Source organism: Onychomys torridus, chromosome 7 (assembly GCF_903995425.1).
Source record: "Onychomys torridus chromosome 7, mOncTor1.1, whole genome shotgun sequence".
NCBI classification, from domain to species: Eukaryota; Metazoa; Chordata; class Mammalia; order Rodentia; family Cricetidae; genus Onychomys; species Onychomys torridus.
Window position 1 is genome coordinate 63,551,575 of NC_050449.1, and position 22,194 is coordinate 63,573,768.

A 22,194-nucleotide genomic window follows, 5' to 3' on the forward strand; every position below is an offset into this window, starting at 1 on the left:
GTGTGTAGGTATGTGCATGTGAATGCAGGTGACCCACAGAGGCTAGAAGAAGGTTGTATTAACCCTTGAAGCTGGAGTTACAGGTGGTTGTGAACCCTCAACTTAGGTGCCTGGGTTCTCTGCAAAAACAGCATGAATGCTTATCCACTGAGCCACCTTTTCAGCCCTTTTTGCCATTCACCAAAGTCATTTACAGGAGTACAACATTCCCTTTTAGAACAGAACAATACCACGTCCCAAAGGGAGGACTAATGATGGAAACAGAAAATCACAAAGCAGAACAAGACAATCCAAGAAGCTGAGTGTCCCAGGACAACACCCACCCCCCAGGCTTCCCTGAAAGAGACCATGTAGAGAGAGGAAACGTACAGAAAATGTATACACCAAGATCATGGGGCTGGAGAGGCAACTCCACGGTTAAGAAAACTTGCTGCTCTTGCAGAGGGCCCAGGTTCAAGTCCCAGCACCCACATAGTGGTGCAGCCACCTGTGAATACAGTTCCAGAACTGACACTCTCTGCTGGCCCTGGCAGGCACCAGGCACACACATGGTACACATACATACATATAGAATAGAATAAATCTGTTTAGAAACATCTTGGTTTGCACATGGAAAAGTTATCAACACATAACAACAACATTTAAATGAGGGGCAAAGAAAGTGAGTAATTAGTAATTCCCAGGCTATTGATGATCCTTTCTTGTGTAAACCACGTGTCTAACAGAAGACAGAGCTTCCAGGTGAGACAGTGCTCTGCCACCTACACTGAGACACTGTTATCATTCTAACATCGAACGAAGGCACCAGAAAAGGACTGGAGAGATGGCTCAGCAGCTAAGAGCACTGGCTGCTCTTGCAGAGGACCCAGATTCAGTTCCAAGCACCCACACAGCAGCTCACAACCATCTACAACTCTGTCCCACAGTATCTGATGCCTTTTTCTGGCCTCTGCAGGAACCAGGTACACAGTACCCAAACATACATGTAGGCAAACTCTATACACATAAAATAATCTTTTAAAAAACGCTTTAAATATTACCTCCCAAGTCTGTTAACACAGGACTGAAACAGTATTCAATACTATTTTAGGTTAACATTTGGATACATTGGTTTAAAGATAGTCTATGTAAGTTAAAGAAAATATATTGAATGTATGATCTAAAAATGTAACTAACGTATTATTTGAAAATATGTTAGTAGTCCTTTATTCCTTACTTTTTGGACATTTTTGAAGTGTTTTTAACTATGAAAAAATTGAGCTACTTAAATGTTGAATAAAGTACTGGAAATATAATGATGAAAGGTGCACTCCTATAATCACTGCACTTGGGAAATAAAGGCAGGAAGATCAGGAGTTGGCTTGGCTGCATAGCAAGTTTGAGGCTAGCCTGGGCTACACCAGATCTTGACTTTTAAAACTGAAATAATTGAACAAATAAATAAATGTGATGAAATGTACTTATAAATGTGAAGAGGAGTTCATGATATAGTTCAAAAACCAAGGAGAAAGAAGTGCTAGAATTGTAGCTCAGTGGTGGAGTGCTTGCATGAGGTCCTGGCTTCATTTCCAAGCACCATAAAATAGTTTTTCTAAGAAAACTAAAAAATACATTTAGAAAGATTTAAATAAAATACATTATAAACTTAACTACATTATCTGATTTTTAGAAAGACATGCAATTAATATATGTATATCCAATCTCAAGGATATAAATAAGTGTAAGTATTCATAATGCTTATTTTTTTGGTTTATCCATTGTCTCTAATGTTTCTAAAATAAGAATAAACAGTTCATGCAATGGAGATAAAAGGAAAATGTAGCGGCGTAGTTTACTCAGAACCAAACATGGTTCAAATTTATTTCATGACTAACTTACAATAATGAAGAACTAAAGACCACAAAAACCTCACACCTTCCATGATTACAAACGATCTTCTGCCACCCTGTGGGGAACTCTGCACACTGCAGAACTGAAATAAAAAATGGGAACTATGAACCTGTAACTGAAGAGGAAATGCTTTTCATGGCCCCAGTGGTTTAACTAAAACTTTATCAGTCTGGCATCTGTTCTCCCTCCAGCAAATTACTAGGGGAAATAATGATGCCTAACACCCAGGATTACAATGTTCCAAGCACTCATCTCATAAATATGAACTGTTTTCTCTCAAAAAAGCCCTGTCAGGGTATAGTATATAAAAGAATATAGTATTCTTTTTCCTCCTATTTTATAGGTAAGTCACAGAACACCTAACTCTACCAGCAGAGAACAAATCTGGACTGTGACTGCAAAGTACTGTGTTTGGAGCCAATTTAAAAAAAAATCTGACTTTACCATTGTGGTGGTGGTGTGCTCCCGAAATATTGTGCACACTAATAAACTTATCTGGGGTCAGAGAACAGAACAGCCACAATATTAAACATAGAGAATAGGCAGTGGTAGCACACGCCTTAATCCTAGCATTCCAGAGGCAGAAATCCATCTGTTCAAGGATACAGCCAAGCATGGTGACTCATGCCTTTAATCCCAGAAAGTGAGCCTTTAATCCCAGGGAGTGATGGTAGAAAGCAGAAAGGTATATAAGGCATGAGGACCAGAAACTAGAAGCTTTTGGCTGGTTAAGCTTTTAGGCTTTGAGCAGCACAGTTCAGCTGAGATCCATTCTGGATGAGGACTCAGAGGCTTCCAGTCTGAGGAAACAGGATCAGCTGAGGAACTGATGAGGAGAGGTAGATGTGGCTTGTTCTGCTTCTCTGATCTTCCAGCATTCACCCCAATACCTGGCTCCGGGTTTGTTTTTATTAATAAGAACTTTTAAGATTCCTACTACATACCATTCCCTTGAGGACTACCTAATAGAATTGCCCAAACAGATAACTGCTAGACCTTTTACAGGTTGAGCAAGTGCAACTTCTAAGAGGGATGCTACGTCCTCCAAGATAATAGCCCCTTGGAGCTTCTAAAAAGTATACTTCATAGACTGGAGCCCTTCCGAAAATCGTTCCTGGTCCACACAGAAAAGTACAGAAATTGAGCTCCATTCAGGCACTTTTACAACAGCCAATTTTAGGGCCATTGACTGTGGTAATAAAATATTTTTACATAAGACTTCGGGTTTGTTTTTTGTTTTTTTGGGGTTTTTTTTTCATATATCTATTTATATGTGACCCACAAATAACTGGGGAAAGCATGTTTAAAGGGTGAGGGAATGAGATCTCAGAAGAGCGCTTACCTAGCTGGCAGGAAGCCCTAGGTTCAGTCTCTGCTACCACTCAATGGTTGGTAAGCCCAGCACTCTGGAGGCTGGGGCAGGAGGATTAGTTCAAGGTTATTACAACCACACAAGGAGCAGTTCAAGGCCAACCCGGGACACAGGAGAGCCGGGGGTGGCGTGGGGGTAACTACTTCCAGAAGCACTGAAAGAAAAGCTCTTCCCATTGGAGAATTCTATCCAAGTAGGATTCTTCTAGGAACTGACTAGCCCACATAAGACATCGGCTGTTTTTCAGCCCCTTTGCATTCATTTTGTAATATGGCTAACGTCGTGTTAAGTAAAGGCAAACAGAAAGTACTGGCAGCAAGGTGACGTCTCCACAGAAACAGGAAGAGCGCGAGCCTTAGAAGCGATTGGCAGGCTGAAGACAGCAAACCCGGACAACCGCGCGTGCGCAGAGAGGAGGGACGCTGGGGATTTGGTGCTGACGTCCGTCCCCGCTTCCTCCCTCAGCCGCGCCCGGCGCCGGTCCGGGGGTGGTCACTTCCGCCGGGGCGTGCGCACTGAATCCGGGTCAGCTGCTGCCGCCGGGACTGCAGCTGCGACCGGCCGGGAAGCGCTGGGCCCCGTCTCCACCGCCGACCAAGGGCAGCGGGCTCTGCCCGCCGCCGTTTTCTGCGACCTGGCCGTCAGCCCCACGTCGCCGGCCTGGAGGGGCAAAGAGGACGAGGGGGCCGCGGCTTCCTCCGGGGTGAGCGCGGCCGGGGTAGCGGGCCGGGCTGGGGCGCAGCAAGCTGCGGGAGGAGCAGCAAGGCCAGGCGGGGGCCGTGGACTGGCGTGTTCGCCTTCGGGGTCCTCGCGCTGCCCGGCCCAGCCCCGCCCCGGGCGCTGGTGCCAGTCTCGCGCCCCCTTCCTTTTCCGTCTGTGGCCGAGTGCCTGGGGCGGAACCTCCCGGTTCCTGGCTTCCCCTAGCCACGTTTGTTCCGTATTCCTATCCGGCGTCAGTCCCGAGCCGAACAAAGAAACTTGGGCGTGTAATGCACCCCATAGCCTCCGGGGATGGACGCAGACAGCATCCACAAACAGCATCCTATAAGTCATCAGGCTCTCTTGCACCGTCCTGAGAGTGCTATCCCAGGATGGGGTGTGTGCGTCAGTGTCCGGTCCCTGCTGGTTTTCAGACACTTAACCTCTTCATTTAAGTACTGGTCCAGATGCTTTGGATTTCTATATGCACCCGATGCCACGGAAGTGGCCTTCTCCCTAGGTCAGTTGACGTTCAAGCAGAAACTTATTTGGATCTCTGTTATATTGCTTTGAAACGTCCTTTGTCCAGGGAACTCTTTGAGGACACAGCTTTTACAGTGTTTACCAAGGCAGTTCTAGTGCCATCCATCTGCAATTGTATTCTTTAGCCTCACTTTTATTTTAGGATCTTTTCTCTTATTCTTGAATTCCCACCTTGAATGAGATGCACTTTGTCTTACGACTTACAAGAATCCTGCAATTATAGAATTTCTCTTTTTTTCCCCCTCAAAGATTGTTTTTGTAAATGTCCTTGTGTCGGGTGGTGTGGGCGACTGCAGAGGGTATCGGAACTCCCTGGCACTGGTGTTATAGGCTGTTGTGAACCGACAGGTGTGGGTGGTGGGAACTGAAATAGGGTCCTCTGAAAAGCTGTCAGAATTCTTAAACACTGAGCCAGTCTTCTAGCCTTCACTTGTAGAAAGCAACCCTGTAATTTATGAATGGATGTTTCTTCAAAGTTCGAATTGAAGTTATCTAGTTAGTTACCCATACATGAGGTTACCAATGCTTCTTTACCGTGCACATTTTTTTGCTTGGTTCTTGTCATTTGTGTGTGTGTGTGTGTGTGTGTGTGTGTGTGTGTGTTTCCAAATGCTATTCTGTGCATAGGAGGAACTAATTACCATAAATCAGCATAGTTCCATCTTTAGGCATTACAGTACCTTTCACACTAAGTATAACCAAATCTGGTTTTACAGACCTGTGCGTGGAGTGGGTAGTGAACTGGAGACCGTGTGCTATATTGCGAACAGTTCTGCTGTAGATCTGGGAATCAGGATGTGGTCTTTTGCCTTGTGTCTTGAGATAGAGGGGTAATATCATTACAGTCTGTCTCATACATTTGTTGGTCAGTTGAGTCATCAGTTACTAATGGATGTAAAAATGGTTAGTAGAGGTGAAATACTTGGGGGGGGGGGCAGTGGTTCTGTTTGTTGTGACTGGTGTAATGTCTCTCCAGACCCAAGAGTGCCCTTGGCTGACAGTAGTCATGCCTTTGGTTAGGCTTACATCCTATGAAGCAAGACAGTAATAGTACAGCTAGTCCTAACTTTACCTTACAACCAGCTTAGAACACTAGTAGACTGTTGGAGTTCAGGTGTGAGGGTGTAATCCACTTAAAGGTGTCAACACATCTCCAATACCTTCTGCATACTGACAGTTTAGTAAACGTGTTCCTAGAGATGTGTGTTTATCTTCTGCCATGTTTTCACAATTTTGAAAGCAGCACCATTCTGGTTTGGAGAGAGAGAGAACATTTTTGTGGAAGCATTTCATTTCATTCTTGAAAAACCTACATGATGGTCATAGGGGCGATGGATTGGCCAGTAAAGGCACTTGCCTGAAGAGCCTGAGCCCCTGAGTTTGACCTCTAGAACCCACATAAAAGGCCAGCTATTATCTCAGCAGTACTGTGGCAAGATGGGAGGAGGAGACAGGAGAATCACCTTGAAGCTCGTGGCCCAGCTAGCTAGGAGCATGGAGTAGTCAAAGGAAATAGAAGAGAGACCCTGTCTCAAAACAAAGTGGAGAGAGAGGACCACACCTGAAAACTGTGCTCCTCCCTCCACTCTGCTGCCAAAGCACACTCCTCTAACCCAACTACCCCTAACCCACCCACCCCAACAGTGTGCACCAGTGTGCATGTGCGTGCGTGCCTGTTTTAAAAAGATAGGCTTTTAGAATAATGACAAGCAAGTATGGAGGATGTTTCTGGGGATTTTTCATTGGTCTTCATGGGCATATACGCTGTTGTTCATAATAAATGAAAATAATAAAGCAGAGCCTTCTGTGTCCGTGCTGGCTGTTTGCCACCTGTGTTTGGTTTCGGCATCACCTGTTTCTAGCAGCAGTGCCCAGACTACATGATAGTAAAGTTACCTTGGAGAACTGTCAGTCACAGCCTAGGTAGGGCCCTGGTTGATTTCACACCTCTCCTCTTAAGTTGTCTATGGAGGAATCCATCATCTTTGATTTTTAACCTGACTGGGGTCAAAGGCTGTTGATTTCATTATGACTGCCACAAATAGCTGGCATAAAGATGTGCCACCAAGCTATCGAGACAGATTTTTTTTCCCTGTGGAAGTACATTAGTTATTTCCGTATATTAAAGCACTAAAAGCAAAACTGGGAAATAACCAACCAACCAAGCGTGAGTCAGAGGCATCTGGGTTCCCTCCCGAGCACTTGTGCGGGGTTTCAACTCCTTTCTTGCTGTTTTCCTGTTCGTACAGCTGCTTGGTGATAAAGTGCTTCCAAGAACAGAGCTCGATTGTTGACTTTTGTTTTTATCTACCTAGTGGGCTGTCCCCAAAGTTCTTGATGAAATGGTGGAGTTAGTCTCAGTTTCTCTCTGTCCTCTCTTTGTTTAACTAGCCTAGATAACCGTCCCTATAACTAAAACCCCACGGCGATATACAGAGGTGTCTGGACATCACGTGACAGAGAATGTTAGAGTAAACTTGAGGAAGTGGGCTGCAAGGGCACAAAGACTTGGGCTTTTTGTGTTTGCCTGTGGTGCTGAGAATTGAATTCAGGGCCTCACATGCTGAGCAGGCAGTCTCTGAGCAACAGCCCAGCCCCGCCTTCCTATTTGAGTTTGAGATGGTCTGAGAGGCTCGGGCTGGCCTTGAACATACAGTCTTCCTTCCTCAGCCTCTGAGATAGCTGGGGTTACAGGCCTGTATGTAAAGAGTTCCTTTTGTTGATGTTTTAAGATGGGATCTTGCTGTGTAGCCCAGGCTAGTCTTGAAGGCAGTAATCTTCTTGTAGGCCCCAGAGCACTGGATTGCACACCTGAGCCCCATGACAAACTTTTGAAGGAGTTATTTTTCAGGTGATAAAGCAGTTAAGAGGCATTTCACAAGAGAAATAAGGAACAGTTTTACCAACAGTAATTTATACTGTGCGTATTTATGTTCTCACACTTTTTAAGGGAAACTCATAACAGGAATCCATTTATATAGTTCGGAAAGCAAAATAAGCTTCAGGGGTTGAGCACAGGCTTGCCCAGTAATGGCGTGCCTTCACTATTAAGCCCATAATGTGCTGAGCATTTGTACTAAGATTAAGAATATATCAATTGCAACTGTCTCTGCTGTTATTTCTGAGATTTTTTTTCTCGTTGTTTAAAAAAGACATGCAGAATATTCTGATCCTCCCCCTCTCGATACCCAGTAGAAAGGTAGGACAAGACCATGGGAATGATTCTGGTTATTTACCCAGCAAGTAGTTCAGTGACAGAAAGTTGGCATCTTGCCCTTTTTTCTCCCCCCTGTGCTAATAGATTTACCAAAATGTAAGCTCTTTGAGACTTTCCCAAGTATAAGTAAGTACTCAAACTGGGAGGTAGAGACCTCTAGTTATAAGAGAAATGGATTTAATTTGCTATATGACACCTAACACGTTAGGGATTTAATTTCCTTTGTAGTTCGTTTTTAGAGTAGCATTTGATATGAATGTGAATGGTTACATTTATTTAGAAAGGTGGTTTGTTTAGTTTGTATTGTGTGTGTTTGTGTTCTCACACTTTTTAAGGGAAACTCATAACAGGAATCCATTTATATAGGTCAGAAAGCAAAATAGCTTAAGGGGTTGAGCAAAGGTTTGCCCAGTAATGGGTTGGTTTTGGTTTTTCAGACAGGGTTTCTCTGTGTAACAGTCCTGGCTGTCCTGGAACTCACTCTGTAGACCAGGCTGGCCTCGACCTCACAGAGATCCGTCTGCCTCTGCCCCCCGAGTGCTGGATCGAAGGCATGCGCCACCACCGCCTGCAGTTTTTTTAATTCAAGTAGTGTGGAAGGACGTGGGTGTGCTGGGGGCATGCCACCCTTTCTCCTCCGTGTGTTCACCACTTGGGACTATTGCTACTTCATTGTTTTTATTTATTGATTTGCTAATTCCAATTCTATTGTGTGACTCCTAAAAATGTGAAGCTAGGCATCCTGGCCCATGCCTGTAGTCTCAGAACTCAGGAGTTTGGAACAGGAAGGTCACATGTTTGAAGACAGCCTAAAGGGCAAGAACATGTATCGGAGACAGAGACAGAAATGTGGTTTAGTGCTGTCTGTAGTAACTTACTCTGCAGATTGCTCTAATGTAAATGAGGTGAAGCTCAGTGATACCTCTTGCTGTTTCTGTTGTACTTTTAACCAACTGATCGTCATGACCTCTTCTTAAGATTTGTTTTTTTCTCTTATGTGTGAGTGTTTTGCCTACATGTCTGAACTCCATGTGCATGCAGTACCATCAGAGGTCAGAAGAGATAGTGTGATGCCCCTGAAACTGGGGTCTCAGGTAGTTGTGAGCCACCATGTGGGTCCTGGAAACTGACCACTGACCATCTATCTCTCCAGCTCCTCTTCATGACTTCTTAGACTGTACTTCAAATGTCTTATTCTGTCAGACAGAAGGTGAGTCAATGCTCCACCTCATAAAGGGAGAATTCTCACAGTTTCTTACAAAACTAAAGTTAAACTCCGGGGCTTAAGTTAAAATGTATAGTTGCATATAAGAAAGCGTCACGAACTTGAGTGCTGAGCTCGGTGAGAGAGGCGTGGTACACATGAGAGCACATCAGAAGTTCATACAGTTCATTTGCTGGCCAAGCTCCTGGGTGGACTCTTAAGTGACTCGAATGGAGGGGGGAGCTGGAAACACTGCACAGCCCTGTGCACTGGTGAGTATGCTGGTGCCTGTAAGTTACTAGTGCACTTTCTAGAATCACCTCATCCAGAACACAGGGCTTAGTACGGATTCTGTGACAGAGAAGACATTAATTATCTGAGATAGGGTCAAGTTTCAACCTGGTGAATAGATGACATAACAGATCACTGAGCTAAGGCCTCTGAGGCTGCTGGAGTGGAGATGTGAACTTGGATGGGCTCGTTACACCTTTGCAGCAGGTGAAGAGGCGAGTGGAAATCGAGCTGCTGTCTTTCTTTCCCTCCCAGGACCTCGGCTGCCTGGATTGCCAGGAGCTGGAAGTTGACATTGAATCCAGGCTGAGGATGGAAGGTGTGGAGCTGAAAGAAGAATGGCAAGATGAAGATTTTCCAAGGTGAGCAGCACTGTTTCCTAAACAGATCTGGACAAAGCATCAGAATTACTTGATTGAAATGTTCAGCTCATGTATGTTGGGCTTCCTTTAAAAGGTTACAAGTGAAGGTTTTTTCCAACTAAATATGTGACTGGTTGTCTTCCATATTTGTTTTAATCACTTCAACTTCGGATTTTTAGCAAGCTGTGCTTTACGCTAAGGTTTTTGTGTGCAAGAGTGAATGGAGTGCCAGGCAGTGGTGTCCTCCCGTAACCCAGCACTGGGGAAATGGAGACCAGACCCCCAGGGCACACTGACTGGCAAGCCTGGGCTATTTGGTCAGTCCCAAGCTAGTGAGAGGCGCTGTCTCAAACAGTAGCCAGCCCCTGAGGAACATCTTGGGACTAGCGTCTGACCTCCTCATACACATGCATACAAACTGATTTGTAGAGCTTAGCCCTTATAACTGTGAGCCATATTTTTAATGGATCTTTGGACATCGAAAGAGTTGTTTTTCATTTCTGGGTTAAGGAGTATGTTTTCATCTTATAGACCTTTACCAGAAGACGACAGCATTGAAGCAGACACACTAGATGTGACTGGTCCAGACAGCCAGCCTGGTAAGAACACCGACTTTCCGTGAAGTTTGTGGTGCTTTTGAACACACTTCTTTGTAGAGAGGAAAACAAAACAAAACACATCAAGCTTTTATTCTGATAGAGGGAACCAAAGGGCAAAGTTTTGTCAAATCCTTGAGAAATTGAACTTCATAAAAAATATGCCTTTGGTTTTAGAAATGTTTGTTAAGAGTGAAAGAGACCATATCAATAAGAACTGACTGTGCAGTCTGCCTCTGTTGTTTAAAAGGACATTGATACATTCTTGACCTCTCGACAAAGAAGCAGTAGTAAGTAAGTCTTTTAGAAGGAGTGAGTGCTGTTCTCAGAGTCCACCTCAGGCATCTCACAGGGGAGTGAGTGCTGTTCTCAGAGTCCACCTCAGGTATCTCACAGTACTTATAACTAGTTCTCTGGGTCTAGTGCCATCTCTTGGACTCTGCGGGCACTGCACTTGAATGCACATACTCATACACAGACACACACATATGCACATATTTAAAAATAAAAATAAACTGGGTCTGAGGAGATGGCCTAGCAGTTAAGGACACTTGCTGCCCCTGCATAGAGCCTGGGTTCAATTCCCAGCATCTACATTGCAGCTCACCGCCATCCATAACTTCAGTTTCAGGGAATCTGATGAACTTTTCTGGCCTCCTCAGGCACTACACACATGTGGTATATAGACATACATGCAGGAAAACAACCATACACATAAAATAAATAGAATAAAAATCTATCTTTTTTAAAAAGCAGTGATCACAATCAAGTTTTATGAATTAATGCTTTGGGGTTTTCTTTTAAATGTTTTTCACAATAATGAAGTGACTGAACTGTTTTCCTTTCATCTGGGGCATCTGAGCAGTCCAGTCTTCTTCCTTGTTTTCCAATTTCAGGCTCATTAGAAATTAATGGAAATAAAGTGCGTAAGAAACTAATGGCCCCAGACATCAGCCTGACCCTGGATCCTAGTGAAGGCTCTGTGTGGTCGGATGATTTGGACGAAGGCGGGGAGGTTGACCTGGAAGGCTTAGACACCCCATCAGAGAACAGTGATGAATTTGAGTGGGAAGGTAATTCACTGTTTTTATATGAGCTTTGTGAATGGATGTTTATATTACATAGTGTTTACTGTGATATTCTCTTTAGGAAAAGTAGGATATAGCCAAATCTTAAGCATGAAACCTGCTAAAAGGCATGGAAGGATTTTGTTTGAAATATGTTATTTTTTCTGCAGTTCCTAAGTTTGTTACTAAAGTAGAAGATTCTGAAAATACTTGAAGTTTTCAAGACTATAGATAAGCAGGTAGCTTTCATTTAGTTTAGTTTTGTTTTGTTTTGTTTTTCCTTACTTGACCAGTATTGTAATTTGTTTTTTTATAGTTGCTTCACAAGTATTGCTTAATATCCTAGTATAGTCTTGTCAGTCAATCTAGTAAGGGAAAAAGTCCTCTAAAGAGACATATGAGGAATATACCAAAGAACACCTAGGGGCTGGGCACAGTAGCACATCCATTTCATCCCAGCACTCCAGAGCAGAAGCAGAAGGATCTCTGAGTTCCAGGCTAGCCTGGTCTCCAGAGCGACTACATAGATCCTGTCTCTAGTAATAATACTAATAAATACCTAAGGATTGGCAGGAGAGGCGCTGAGGACTGCTGTACCTATACAGCTGCTGCTGCTGCTGCCTTGAAGTCAGGAGTGCCCGGCCCCAATCTGACAGTGCCATTGTAATTACTTTGTGTTTGCAGGCATTGGTGTGTGTTTGGCTTTGTGTGCTTTCTAGAATTAGGCAGTAGTTGATTATATTATTTAGACAAATGTTAACCTTTTTGTTTCATCTTTAAAGTGAATTTTGCATCAAAACTGTACTTAAAAGCAGTAGACACTTTTGGGTAATGAAGAGTGATACTCAGTAGCTTTTGTTCTTTTTTTTTTTTCTTCCCCAATTTACTGGTTCAATAAGCAGCCCAGTAAGAAGCAGTCTTTTATACAGACACTGAAATAGTTTTCTGCCTGTGTGTTTTGTCTCTTCTCTCCTTAATGCTGCTGTAGTCATTGCCTGGAAGGATATTTTCCGTTAACAGCTTTGTCTTGGAAACAACTAACATGCAGTAGGTTTCCCCTCCCCCCCATCTTTTGGTAAGGACTATCATACTAAAGTTTTGAAAATCATAACTTCATTGAAATCAACTAAACTGCAATCTGCAAACATAAATTGTACGTAATCATTGGTGCTTTGGCTAGTATTAATTTATGTAAATTTTTGCATGTATTCAGAAAAGTACATGTCTGCTTTATTAAATTTATCAAATGGAAAATGATCACTGAGTAGTTAACCACTTTCTATCTTGTATTACAGTGTTTTATAATTAATGTATGTGCTAAAACACAATTGGCTCTCGGATGGTTACTTGAAGTAAGCTGTACTAGTAACTCTAATGGACACTGTTGTCCTGAAAGAAATCTGGAAAGACATACAAGGCCAGTGTAGCAAGATTTCAATGGCTCTATCTTTGCTAAGCCTTATGTAAATGATGCACTATAACTTGGTGCTTTGTTGAATTGGGCAATAGAAAGTTCTGGTAAACTGATTTTAAAGACATTGGCCTTAAGTAAGAACAAGCCTCTTCCTGTTATGTAGGTGATAATTTCAGCTAGTGTATTGAAAATTCTTTGTAAATAGTCGGATGTGGTGGTGTGCACCTATTCTCCCAGATACTGGGAGACTGAAGCAGAATCACTTGAGCCTATGAGTGTGAGGCTAGCCTGGGGAGCACAGCAGGACACCAATAAGAAAACAGAAACACTTGGAATAATCTAGATAGTAAAGTGGTTAACATACAGTTTTGATTTTTAATGTGTAAATAACAGTTTGTGATTCAAAAGCCTTTTATTTTAACAGATGATCTTCCCAAACCCAAAACTACTGAAGTCATTAGGAAAGGCTCAATTACTGAATACACAGCCACAGAGGAAAAAGAAGATGGACGCCGCTGGCGCATGTTCAGAATCGGAGAACAGGACCACAGAGTGGATATGAAGGCAATCGAACCCTACAAAAAGGTTATTAGCCATGGAGGTAAGGCTTAGGGAAGATCCTCTGAATCTTTAGATGCAGTGTCCCAAATCCAAATGCTGTCAGAAAATGTGCCTAGAGATAGTAGCTTATTTTGAAAGAATAATGAAAATTTCTCAACTCATTTTAAGAATATAAAAGGGTTTTTGTTTGCTTGTTTGTTTTTTGTTATGTTTAGGGGGGTTGTTTGTTTTTTGGTTTTTTTCTAGACAGGGTTTCTCTGTGTAGCCTTGGCTGACCTGGAACTCACTTTGCAGGCCAGATTGGCCCTGAACTCACAAAAAATCCACCTTCCTTTACCTCCCAAGTGCTGGGACTAAAGGCATGTACCACTACCATCTGGCCTTGTTTTAACTTTTTCTATGTGGATAGATATTTGTAGTAGGAAGGTTTCTCCTGTTCTGTCAGGCCCCCACAGTCCCATGACCCACTTATAAAATAATCAAAAGCTTATATTAATTATAACTGCTTGGCCATTAGCTTAGGCTTATTACTGACTAGCTCTTACATTTAATTTAATCCATAATTCTTACTTATGTTTAGCCATGTGGCTTGTTACCTTTTTTCAATTCTGCATTGACATCTTGCTTCTTCTATGTCTGGCTGGTGACTCCTAAGTCAGCCCTTCCTCTTCCCAGAATTCTCATTGTCTGCTTGCCCTGCCTATACTTCCTGCCTGGCTACTGGCCCATCAGGGTTTTATTTATCAACTAGTCAGAGCAACACATATTCACAGCATACAGAACAACATCCCACAGCAGATATTTTGTCTGTATATGTCTGGACACCACCATTTGTGTGTGTCATGTCTCCATAGAGGCCAGAAGAGGGCGTCAGATTCCCTGGAACTGGAGTTAGAAATGTTTTAGGGCTGCTGTGTGAGTGCTAGGAATCGAGCCTGAGTCTTCTGGAAGAGCAGCCATGTTCTTAACTGCTGAGCCGTCTGTCCAGCCCCAGGAATATAAAAGCCTTGAAGTAAAACAATAGAAGGACAGTTAAGAATTATTTATGTAGGAGCTGGAGAGATGGATCAACAGTAAGAATACTGACTGCTCTTTCAGTGAACCCAAGTTCAATTTCTAGCACCCACATGGTAGCTCACAGCCATTGGCAACTCCAGTCCCATGGGACCCCAGTATCTTATGGCCTCTGCAGGTACCATACAAAGAACTTTTTAAGTTATTTTTGTATGTTTACTGCAAGTTTAAGACGTATAGTAGTTTCGTCCTATGTGTTCACTTCTCAAAAGGACCTAGTTTCTTAAACCCTTTGTAAGCATGTACTTACACTCTACCTTCATACATAGATAAGTTTCAATAAAAGCTTGTATGTCTCCTAGTATATATAAACATGTATGTACATGCACACATAGGTATGATCCATGCTCATCTAGAACATTTCACTTTCTCCAGGAAGCTCTACACCCTTTCCAGTAAGGCCATCCTCTCTAAAAGCCACTACTCATAATGTGCCCCACAGTCAGCCTTGCCTCTTAAGCATGTGACTAGTCTCACATGGTGTGCAGTTCTTGCACTACTTGTCATTCAGCATGTTTTTGAGCTTCATCTATGTGTGTCTGGTGTATTCGCTATCTCTGAGTATTTGATTGTCCATGAAAACTCATCTGTGCATCTGCTGCAGCACTGGATGTAAGTGTTTACAGTTTGTATGTGACTAGCAAGCTGCAGTATTGGCACCAGCTGCCTCTTGAGCTTTGACTGCAGCCTTTCATTTTACGTCTAGCTACCTGAGTGTGCACGCTCCATTCCAGATGTTGAGTGGGGCGCCCACTTGGCTTGTCTATGGGATACACAAAGTAGTTCACTCCCCTAGGAGATTTGCAAGTGAGTCAGAAGGCTAGGGAACAGCAGTTGTTGCCCTGCTGGTCTGACTGTACCATATGGGAGTTCACGGGTGCTGTGCAAATAGTGTCTGCGTCTTCATTACCGGAATGTGGTTCGCTCTGGATAAAACATGTCGTTTACCCCAAGTCCCAGCACTGGCCAGATGGGCTTTTCTTTCTCATAGGAAATTGTTCCCACTTAATTTACTTTGCCAGTTGCATCCCTTGGTCATCTCTATGGTCTTCATTCCTCTCTCTCTCTCTCTCTTTCTCTCTCTCTCTCTCTCTCTCTCTCTCTCTCTCTCTCTCTCTCTCTCTCTCGCACACACACGCACACGCATACACAATTAAAAATGATAATACTTCAGAGTAAAATTGTGCCAAAGATTTTACCCTTCTTTTTTTTTCTTCTCAGGCTATTATGGGGATGGTTTAAATGCCATTGTTGTATTTGCTGTCTGTTTTATGCCTGAAAGTGGTCAGCCTAACTATAGATATCTGATGGACAATCTCTTTAAGTAAGTATGTCTTAACAAGATATTTGAACAGAATTCTGAGCTAATTAGTTTATGCTAGTGAACTAAGTCTTGTAAAAATGAGAAAGAAGCCAGCTTGATGGTGCAGGACAATAACCCCAGCTATTTGGGAGGTTGAGGGAAAAGGATTACAAGTTGACGGCCCAACTGAACTGCATACAGATCAAGGTTAGTGCCAACTTGGGCAACTTAATGAGACCTTATCTCAAAATAAAATGTCAAAAAGGACTAGGGCGACAGCTCAGTGACAGCTCTGGCCTGGCACGTGTATACCCCAGACAATAGTAGTGACAAAATAGAGATGTTATCCTGTTTCTGAGTCCCCAAGTCTTTATCCTTTGGCCTTATGAAACTGCATTTTCTAACTCAATAGAAAAAACATACATCTTAAAATTAGTATAGATTATCTGTTCCACTCTGTTATTTGGAAACACATTGCTTGAAAAGGTAATTGGCCATCTCAAAATTATATGACTAAATTACATCTATCCCTGGGGACTCCGCACGACGGATGAGCTGACAAGGTTTTCTTTAGTTTCCACAGTCACCCTTTTTCTCGCCTTAGTGTAGTTTTTCAATTTTTTACTGTAAAGCTCTGAAGCATACACAGAAAAGCAGTGTGTGTCGTGACCCCACCTGTCCCTTGACTGCATATGGTGCCATTCAGTCCGTCTGGGTTTGGTGGGACTCTGTTCAAACAGTCATATTGCCAGCTACTACAGGTGTTTGCTCTCGGTATGGGGGAAAGAAGGGAACTGTTATTTTGGGAGCCTAGTTCAGCCCTGAGTGGTGACATTTAAGACATGTACTTCGTTTGTTTTTATAGATATGTTATTGGCACTTTAGAGCTGTTGGTAGCAGAGAACTACATGATCATTTACTTAAACGGTGCGACAACCCGAAGGAAAATGCCCAGTCTGGGGTGGCTGAGGAGATGCTACCAGCAGATTGACAGACGGTGATGTAGACTTGGCGGAGAGATTTTACAGTAGTTCTATTGAAGTATACTTTCTGTTGCTCTTTAAAGATAGCATGTCAATTTCTTCAGTTGTACTTATCAATTTCTTAATGTTTTTATTTTCTAAAGATGGCATTGTACAGTGTCATGGAGAATACCTTGAGTCTGTGCTTTATTAAGTAAGAGTGACTTTAATTCTTCAAAACACACAAGATTGCTCTCCATTCTTTCTTATGTCATTTGGAACGCATTCTTAATCATCTTGGGAAAGGATGGAGAATGTTCCTGTACTGCTTTCACAAGTTCTGTGTGGAAGCCAGGGGTCAGCCTAAGGTCATTACGGTCACTGTCCACTTCATTTTTCAGAAAGTTCTGATTAAGCCCCGGATCTCACTGACTAGGCTAAGCTAGGTACCTAGAGAGTCCCAGCACGAGATTTCATGTCTGCCATACCATGCTTTTCTTTTTGTATCTGGGTTCTGGGGAATGAGACCCAGGTCCCCATGCTTACACAGCAGGCACTTTACCTGCGAGGCTGTCTCCCTAGCTCACAGGTTTCTTAAAGAGACGAGCCAGCTGTAGTTTCCAGAACAGACATTACAGGTGTGTTCTTTTGACTCATTTGTCCACGCCAGTAGACAACTTTAGTCTTGCTAATTAATGGTTTGATTTTTGCCTTAGCTATTCAAATGGTTTACTCAGACCTGCTAATAGGTTTTATATGCAAACATGGTAGTTATCCTTTGTGATTTTTTAAAATCATATACAAATGCCTAAGAAAGAGATTTTACTTTTTAGTGAAGATTTTTAAACCTCTAGAACTCACTTGGGTCCGATCCCTTTGTTCCCTCCTTTCTCTTCTCTGTGCTGGCTTTACAAGTCAGTGCTTCTCATGGTGTTAGAAACAAGGGCCGGTTTCTCCCAGACTCACAGAAAAAAATGGTATACTTTTAGGATTTTACTTCTCTGAGCTCCTTTCCTGCTGGACAGCTCTGATACCACTGTATGTGATAGGAGACATTGAAAACAGACACACTACGCCATGAATTTGCCCAAATGAAATAGTTTGTTTCACAGCATAGGAGGGATGTTTAGAATTCCCAAATGCATTTTCTTGTCATTAGAAGTATTGTACCTAAATGAAAAATTTGGGTGACTTCTCTTTCAGTTATTTTGTACAAACTTGCACATCCTTGCTTATGTCTAACTTTCTGTGTTATCATTTATAGAAATTTCTATAACTTTTTTTCTTTGATCTCCAGATTACGGAAAAACCTGAAGTCTCTAATCATTGTCCACCCCTCTTGGTTTATCCGAACACTTCTGGCTGTTACAAGACCGTTTATCAGGTAATTTTCTGAGGACCCTTTTAAAAAAAAAAGTCATTGAAATGTCAGTTTTATGTGTCAGAAATATTGAGGTAATTGTTTGTGTTTTCTTCTCTAGTTCAAAGTTCAGTCAGAAAATTAGATACGTCTTTAATTTGGCAGAACTGGCAGAGCTCGTCCCCATGGAGTATGTCGGCATCCCAGAGTGCATCAAACAGTACGTGTCTGCCCTGCTTTCATTCCGTCCTGCTTCTGTGCGAGACCAGTGCTCTTCCCTCCACTCAGGATTCTAGAACGGAGGGGGATTTCATAACAAGGAAGTAGAGGAGAAACTTTGCCCACACCTTCCCCATACATCAGCATTTTTACCTTAGCAGAAGTCATGGCTGGTCATGAGTCCTTTGTATGTTAAATGCTATTTTCAGTCTGAGAGACAATTTCCTAAAGGACCAGTTCTGAAGAGTCACTTCTCAACTTGACATGTTACTCTCCCAGGTAGAATGAGTTTATCATGTAACTCAGATTGCTAACGAAATGAATAGTTGCTTAAATCAACTTGGTCTTAATGTTTCCGGAGACTAGGCTTTTCTGTTTTGCAGTCACTTCCCCTGCCTCCGAAGGGATCAGTAAGACCGTTGGTGTAAACACTCAGGCGTCACGGTGCTGCGGGGCAGGAAGGTGTTCTGTCTCGGCTGGTCTTAGAGTTTAGGCCTAAGTGTGTCCAGACTAGAGTTTACTGAGTCAGTTTTTATTTTCTATGTCATGTGCAAATATTAGCACTTTGGAGTTGTGCCTGCAAACTTACACTTTCAGTCTTTTTTTTTTTTTTTTAAATCTCATAATGTGCATTTACTGAAATAACTCTTCCCTACCAAGGTATGAAGAAGAAAAGTTTAAAAAGAGACAAAAAAGGTACACGCACACCTTGACTGGGTTGCATCTAGACTAGTCCATTTGCATCGCACAGACTAACCCTGCTGCTGGTTGGTTAGCTCGCAAACAAAGAGAATAGCACTTGTAAATATAAATGTTGCCCAGAGCCCAGTACAGAGTGAACCTCAAAGTCCTTCTTCTGCCAAACATGAGCATACTTAATGCCTGTTAGGAACCAAAGCTCTTCTCCTTGTGCTGGTTGGAATACGATGCTGAACCCAGGGAAATGGCTGGGAGCTCTATTTCAAATCCCAGGCCTTTGAAGACTGGTTCTCACTTTGCTTTTGAAATAGTTACACATTTTCAGCAACAGCTTATTCCCTCGGGGCCGATGGTTATATTTACAATGCGTATACTCTTTGGCTAACCAACATTGATTTTCTTTATGTGCTTAAATGAAATAGCCTGCTAACCAGTCAAACTCTACATGTGATGAAATACCTAAAATCCCATGTACCATTTAACAGTTAAACACTCCGATTTCCACTTGAATTGTGAACACTTGCTCTGAGTGTAACAACCTCTCATTTGTTAGTGTTTTAGCATAAACATGAAAGGTGGAGTATAAAATAGTTTACCATTTGACATAGGAGTTTAGAAAAGTGGAGGCCTTGGGTCTAGTTTAGTCATTTTAGGCTTTTGGTTTGGTTTGGAGATGGTCTTACTCTAGCTGACTTCTCTCTGTCTCCGCCTGAGTCTCTGGATGGGACGTTAGGGCTCTCTACCGCCACACCCACTGTTAACCGATTTTATTTTTTTTAATTTAACAGTGCTAGTAAAATATCATTTACTATGATCTTAGGAACTAGGATGAGAGACTTAGGTGTGTTACTTTACCCATCTGTGGAACCAGTTAGACCCTTGGCTGGTATACTCTTCATTTTGAGCACTTGGATTCTTTTGATGAGATCCGCTTACCATGTAAGAGTCGTAACTTGACATTTCTGTATGCCACTCTACCTTTAACCACGACTCACTAAGTGATGTAAACAGTGGCTTGGGCTCTGCTTTCCTCTCTGGGCAGTGCTATGTGTATGCCAGAGGAGTGGCTGAAACTCAAAATAGCATCGGTAATTGTAGAGTCGTTTGAAGCCACCTACCTTCTAGACTTTAAAATGATTTGCTGGGAGTTGGAGGCTGGCGTGCTCCTGTAATCCCAGCACTCAGGAGGCAGAGGCAGGTGGATCTCTGTGAATCGAAGCCGGCCTGGTCTACAGAGCGAGTTCCAGGACAGCCAGGATGATAGAGACAGAGACCCGTGTCAAAAGAAAAGAATTGCTTCTATTGAGGAAGTGTGCTGGCACTTCCCTTTTTAAAAAGGTTTTCTTATTTAATCAACTGTCAGAACTAATTCAGGCATCACGTGAAAAGTGAAGCTCAGACATCTTCTTTTCCTGTTTGAAACCTGTTGCAGTTATTTCATCTTAGTGCTCCTCCCTTGGGTCCTCCCCTTCCTCATCTCTCCTCAGTCCGTGCTCACTCTGCTGGTGCACACACATATAAAATCTTAGTTGCTCCCCGCCCCTGCTTGTGCTCAGTCGTCAGTAGGGTCATCACACATACACATTCTAATTCTCATAAAACTTTCTTTAGCATTGAAAGGTTGGTTTGAGAAACACTTTTTGTCAATCAATTAGCTTTAAATATGGGAATATGTTTAAAACAAAACTTGGAGGGGAGGGTGGGAAAAACAAACAAACTGGAGTTGTGGGTATGGCAAGCATCTGTTAGAGGTGGAATCCTGCAGATGGGGATGTTCCCAGTGTTTGGTAGGAACTATAGTTGAAGTATAGTCCTTTTAAATGTTTCACCTGTTTCTGCAACTTGGTGTCTGTGCCCAGGCAGGTATCGTATTTCAGCAATGCCTACAATTACTTCTTAACAATAGTTCATATTGAAAATATCAGCCATATATTGTAGGCCTTAACAGGAGTAGGTGTCTAATCTTTGATGCCAACATACTGTAGTTTTACAATAGACCAGGGCTTTTACTTTTGATTGACAGATGTTCAGTGATCCTAGGATGGAAACACGTGTGAGAAGTACCTTCCTGCTTTGTCCCAGTGTGACTTAAACATCCCAAACCAGCTGTTGAGACTATTAACAGAGAATTAGGACTGTTGTCATGTTATCTTTTCATCTCCATGTACCTCAATTTTGGTAGGACCTCTGACCTGTAACATTAATCCAGTGAGACTCACGTAGATATCTCTGAATGTTGAGTTCCTGTAGGTTACTGTCAAAATAAATGGAAGGCATTCGTACACAGTGTACCAGTGAATTCCAGAAAATAGTTACCATTCTGTAAAACACAGTTTGGTTTCTAGATTTAAAATGTTAATTGGTCAGTTGGTGACTTTAGTGATACATTTAAATTTCAGTTAACAGTCAATTTTGAGAGAATTTATTCTTCCCAACAGTCTTACCCACTAAACTTCCTGCTATAGTGGAATTACAAGTCATGGGCTCTCAGGGTGTTTATGGCTATGAACATAAAGTATCTATAACCATAAACAGTGACATTTGTATCCTTGCTAGTGTACCGTTGCTTAGAAAAATTCTGTTTCTTTGGGGAAGTAATATGTGTTTGTTTTCCTTTCTACTGTACCTGCTTTGTTTGCCAAGCTTTGTTTATCTAACAGAATAATCTGCTAAAAGTCGTCATTTTTCAGAAAGAAGCCGTCCAGTTGCAAGTGTCTTGGTTATTTCTAATTACTGTGTTTCTCGTTGAACAGAATTGATCAAGAGCTTAATGGCAAACAGGAACCACCCAGCAGTGAGCAGCAGGCCAGCGTCCTGTCCGGATGAGACTAAGAGCGCCAGGGACGTGGGGCTCTTGTGCTCAGTGTGCATTCGTGGCTCGAGTTTTTACATCATCTGTTACAAAGTGTACTTGACTCCTTTCCAAATGGACTCTTGTCCAAGGGACTGTTCACTGCTGTAATGGTTGGCAATTCTTGAATTTAGCTCTTTAATGACTAATTATATTGTAATCATTTTATATTGCTAAATAGCAAAGAACTACACTTTATATAAAGCAATTTTTGCATTTGTTTATTTGAATGATGCATCTTCAGTAAAATATTTATATACATAAATGACAAAGGAAAGAAATAATATATATATTTTTATGTTGGGGGCAATATTTTTTAGTGTGTACCTATTTCATGGAAGAATATACACACGATTTTAAATGTAAAGTGCATGTAAGACTTGTTTTTGTAAATGGTTGGACATATTTCCTGGGTAACTTAGGCTGAGTTGTCCTAAAGCAAGGACAGTTAAGCTGACGCGGAGTACCCAGGGTCATGCACATGAACTAGTCAGTAGTAGCAACCCAAAC

General features: G+C 42.3%; 1 protein-coding gene across 2 annotated transcripts; it reads left to right on the forward strand.

Moving 5' to 3' along the window:
• The first annotated feature begins 3,747 nt into the window (after positions 1-3,747).
• Positions 3,748-21,943, forward strand: Bnip2 (BCL2 interacting protein 2). 2 transcript variants are annotated; one of them, XM_036193000.1, is made up of 11 exons: positions 3,748-3,965; positions 9,472-9,578; positions 10,110-10,177; positions 11,071-11,247; positions 13,080-13,256; positions 15,512-15,614; positions 16,459-16,590; positions 17,853-17,939; positions 18,037-18,135; positions 18,795-18,830; positions 21,587-21,943. In XM_036193000.1, the coding sequence occupies exons 2-11, from the start codon at positions 9,529-9,531 to the stop codon at positions 21,657-21,659; spliced, it is 1,002 nt and encodes a 333-aa protein (XP_036048893.1). In that variant the 5' UTR covers positions 3,748-3,965; positions 9,472-9,528; the 3' UTR covers positions 21,660-21,943. The 2 variants fall into 2 exon arrangements, with proteins under 2 accessions (XP_036048893.1, XP_036048894.1); XM_036193001.1 differs by lacking the exon at positions 18,795-18,830 and having other exon boundaries at positions 3,749-3,965.
• Positions 21,944-22,194: the final 251 nt, after the last annotated feature.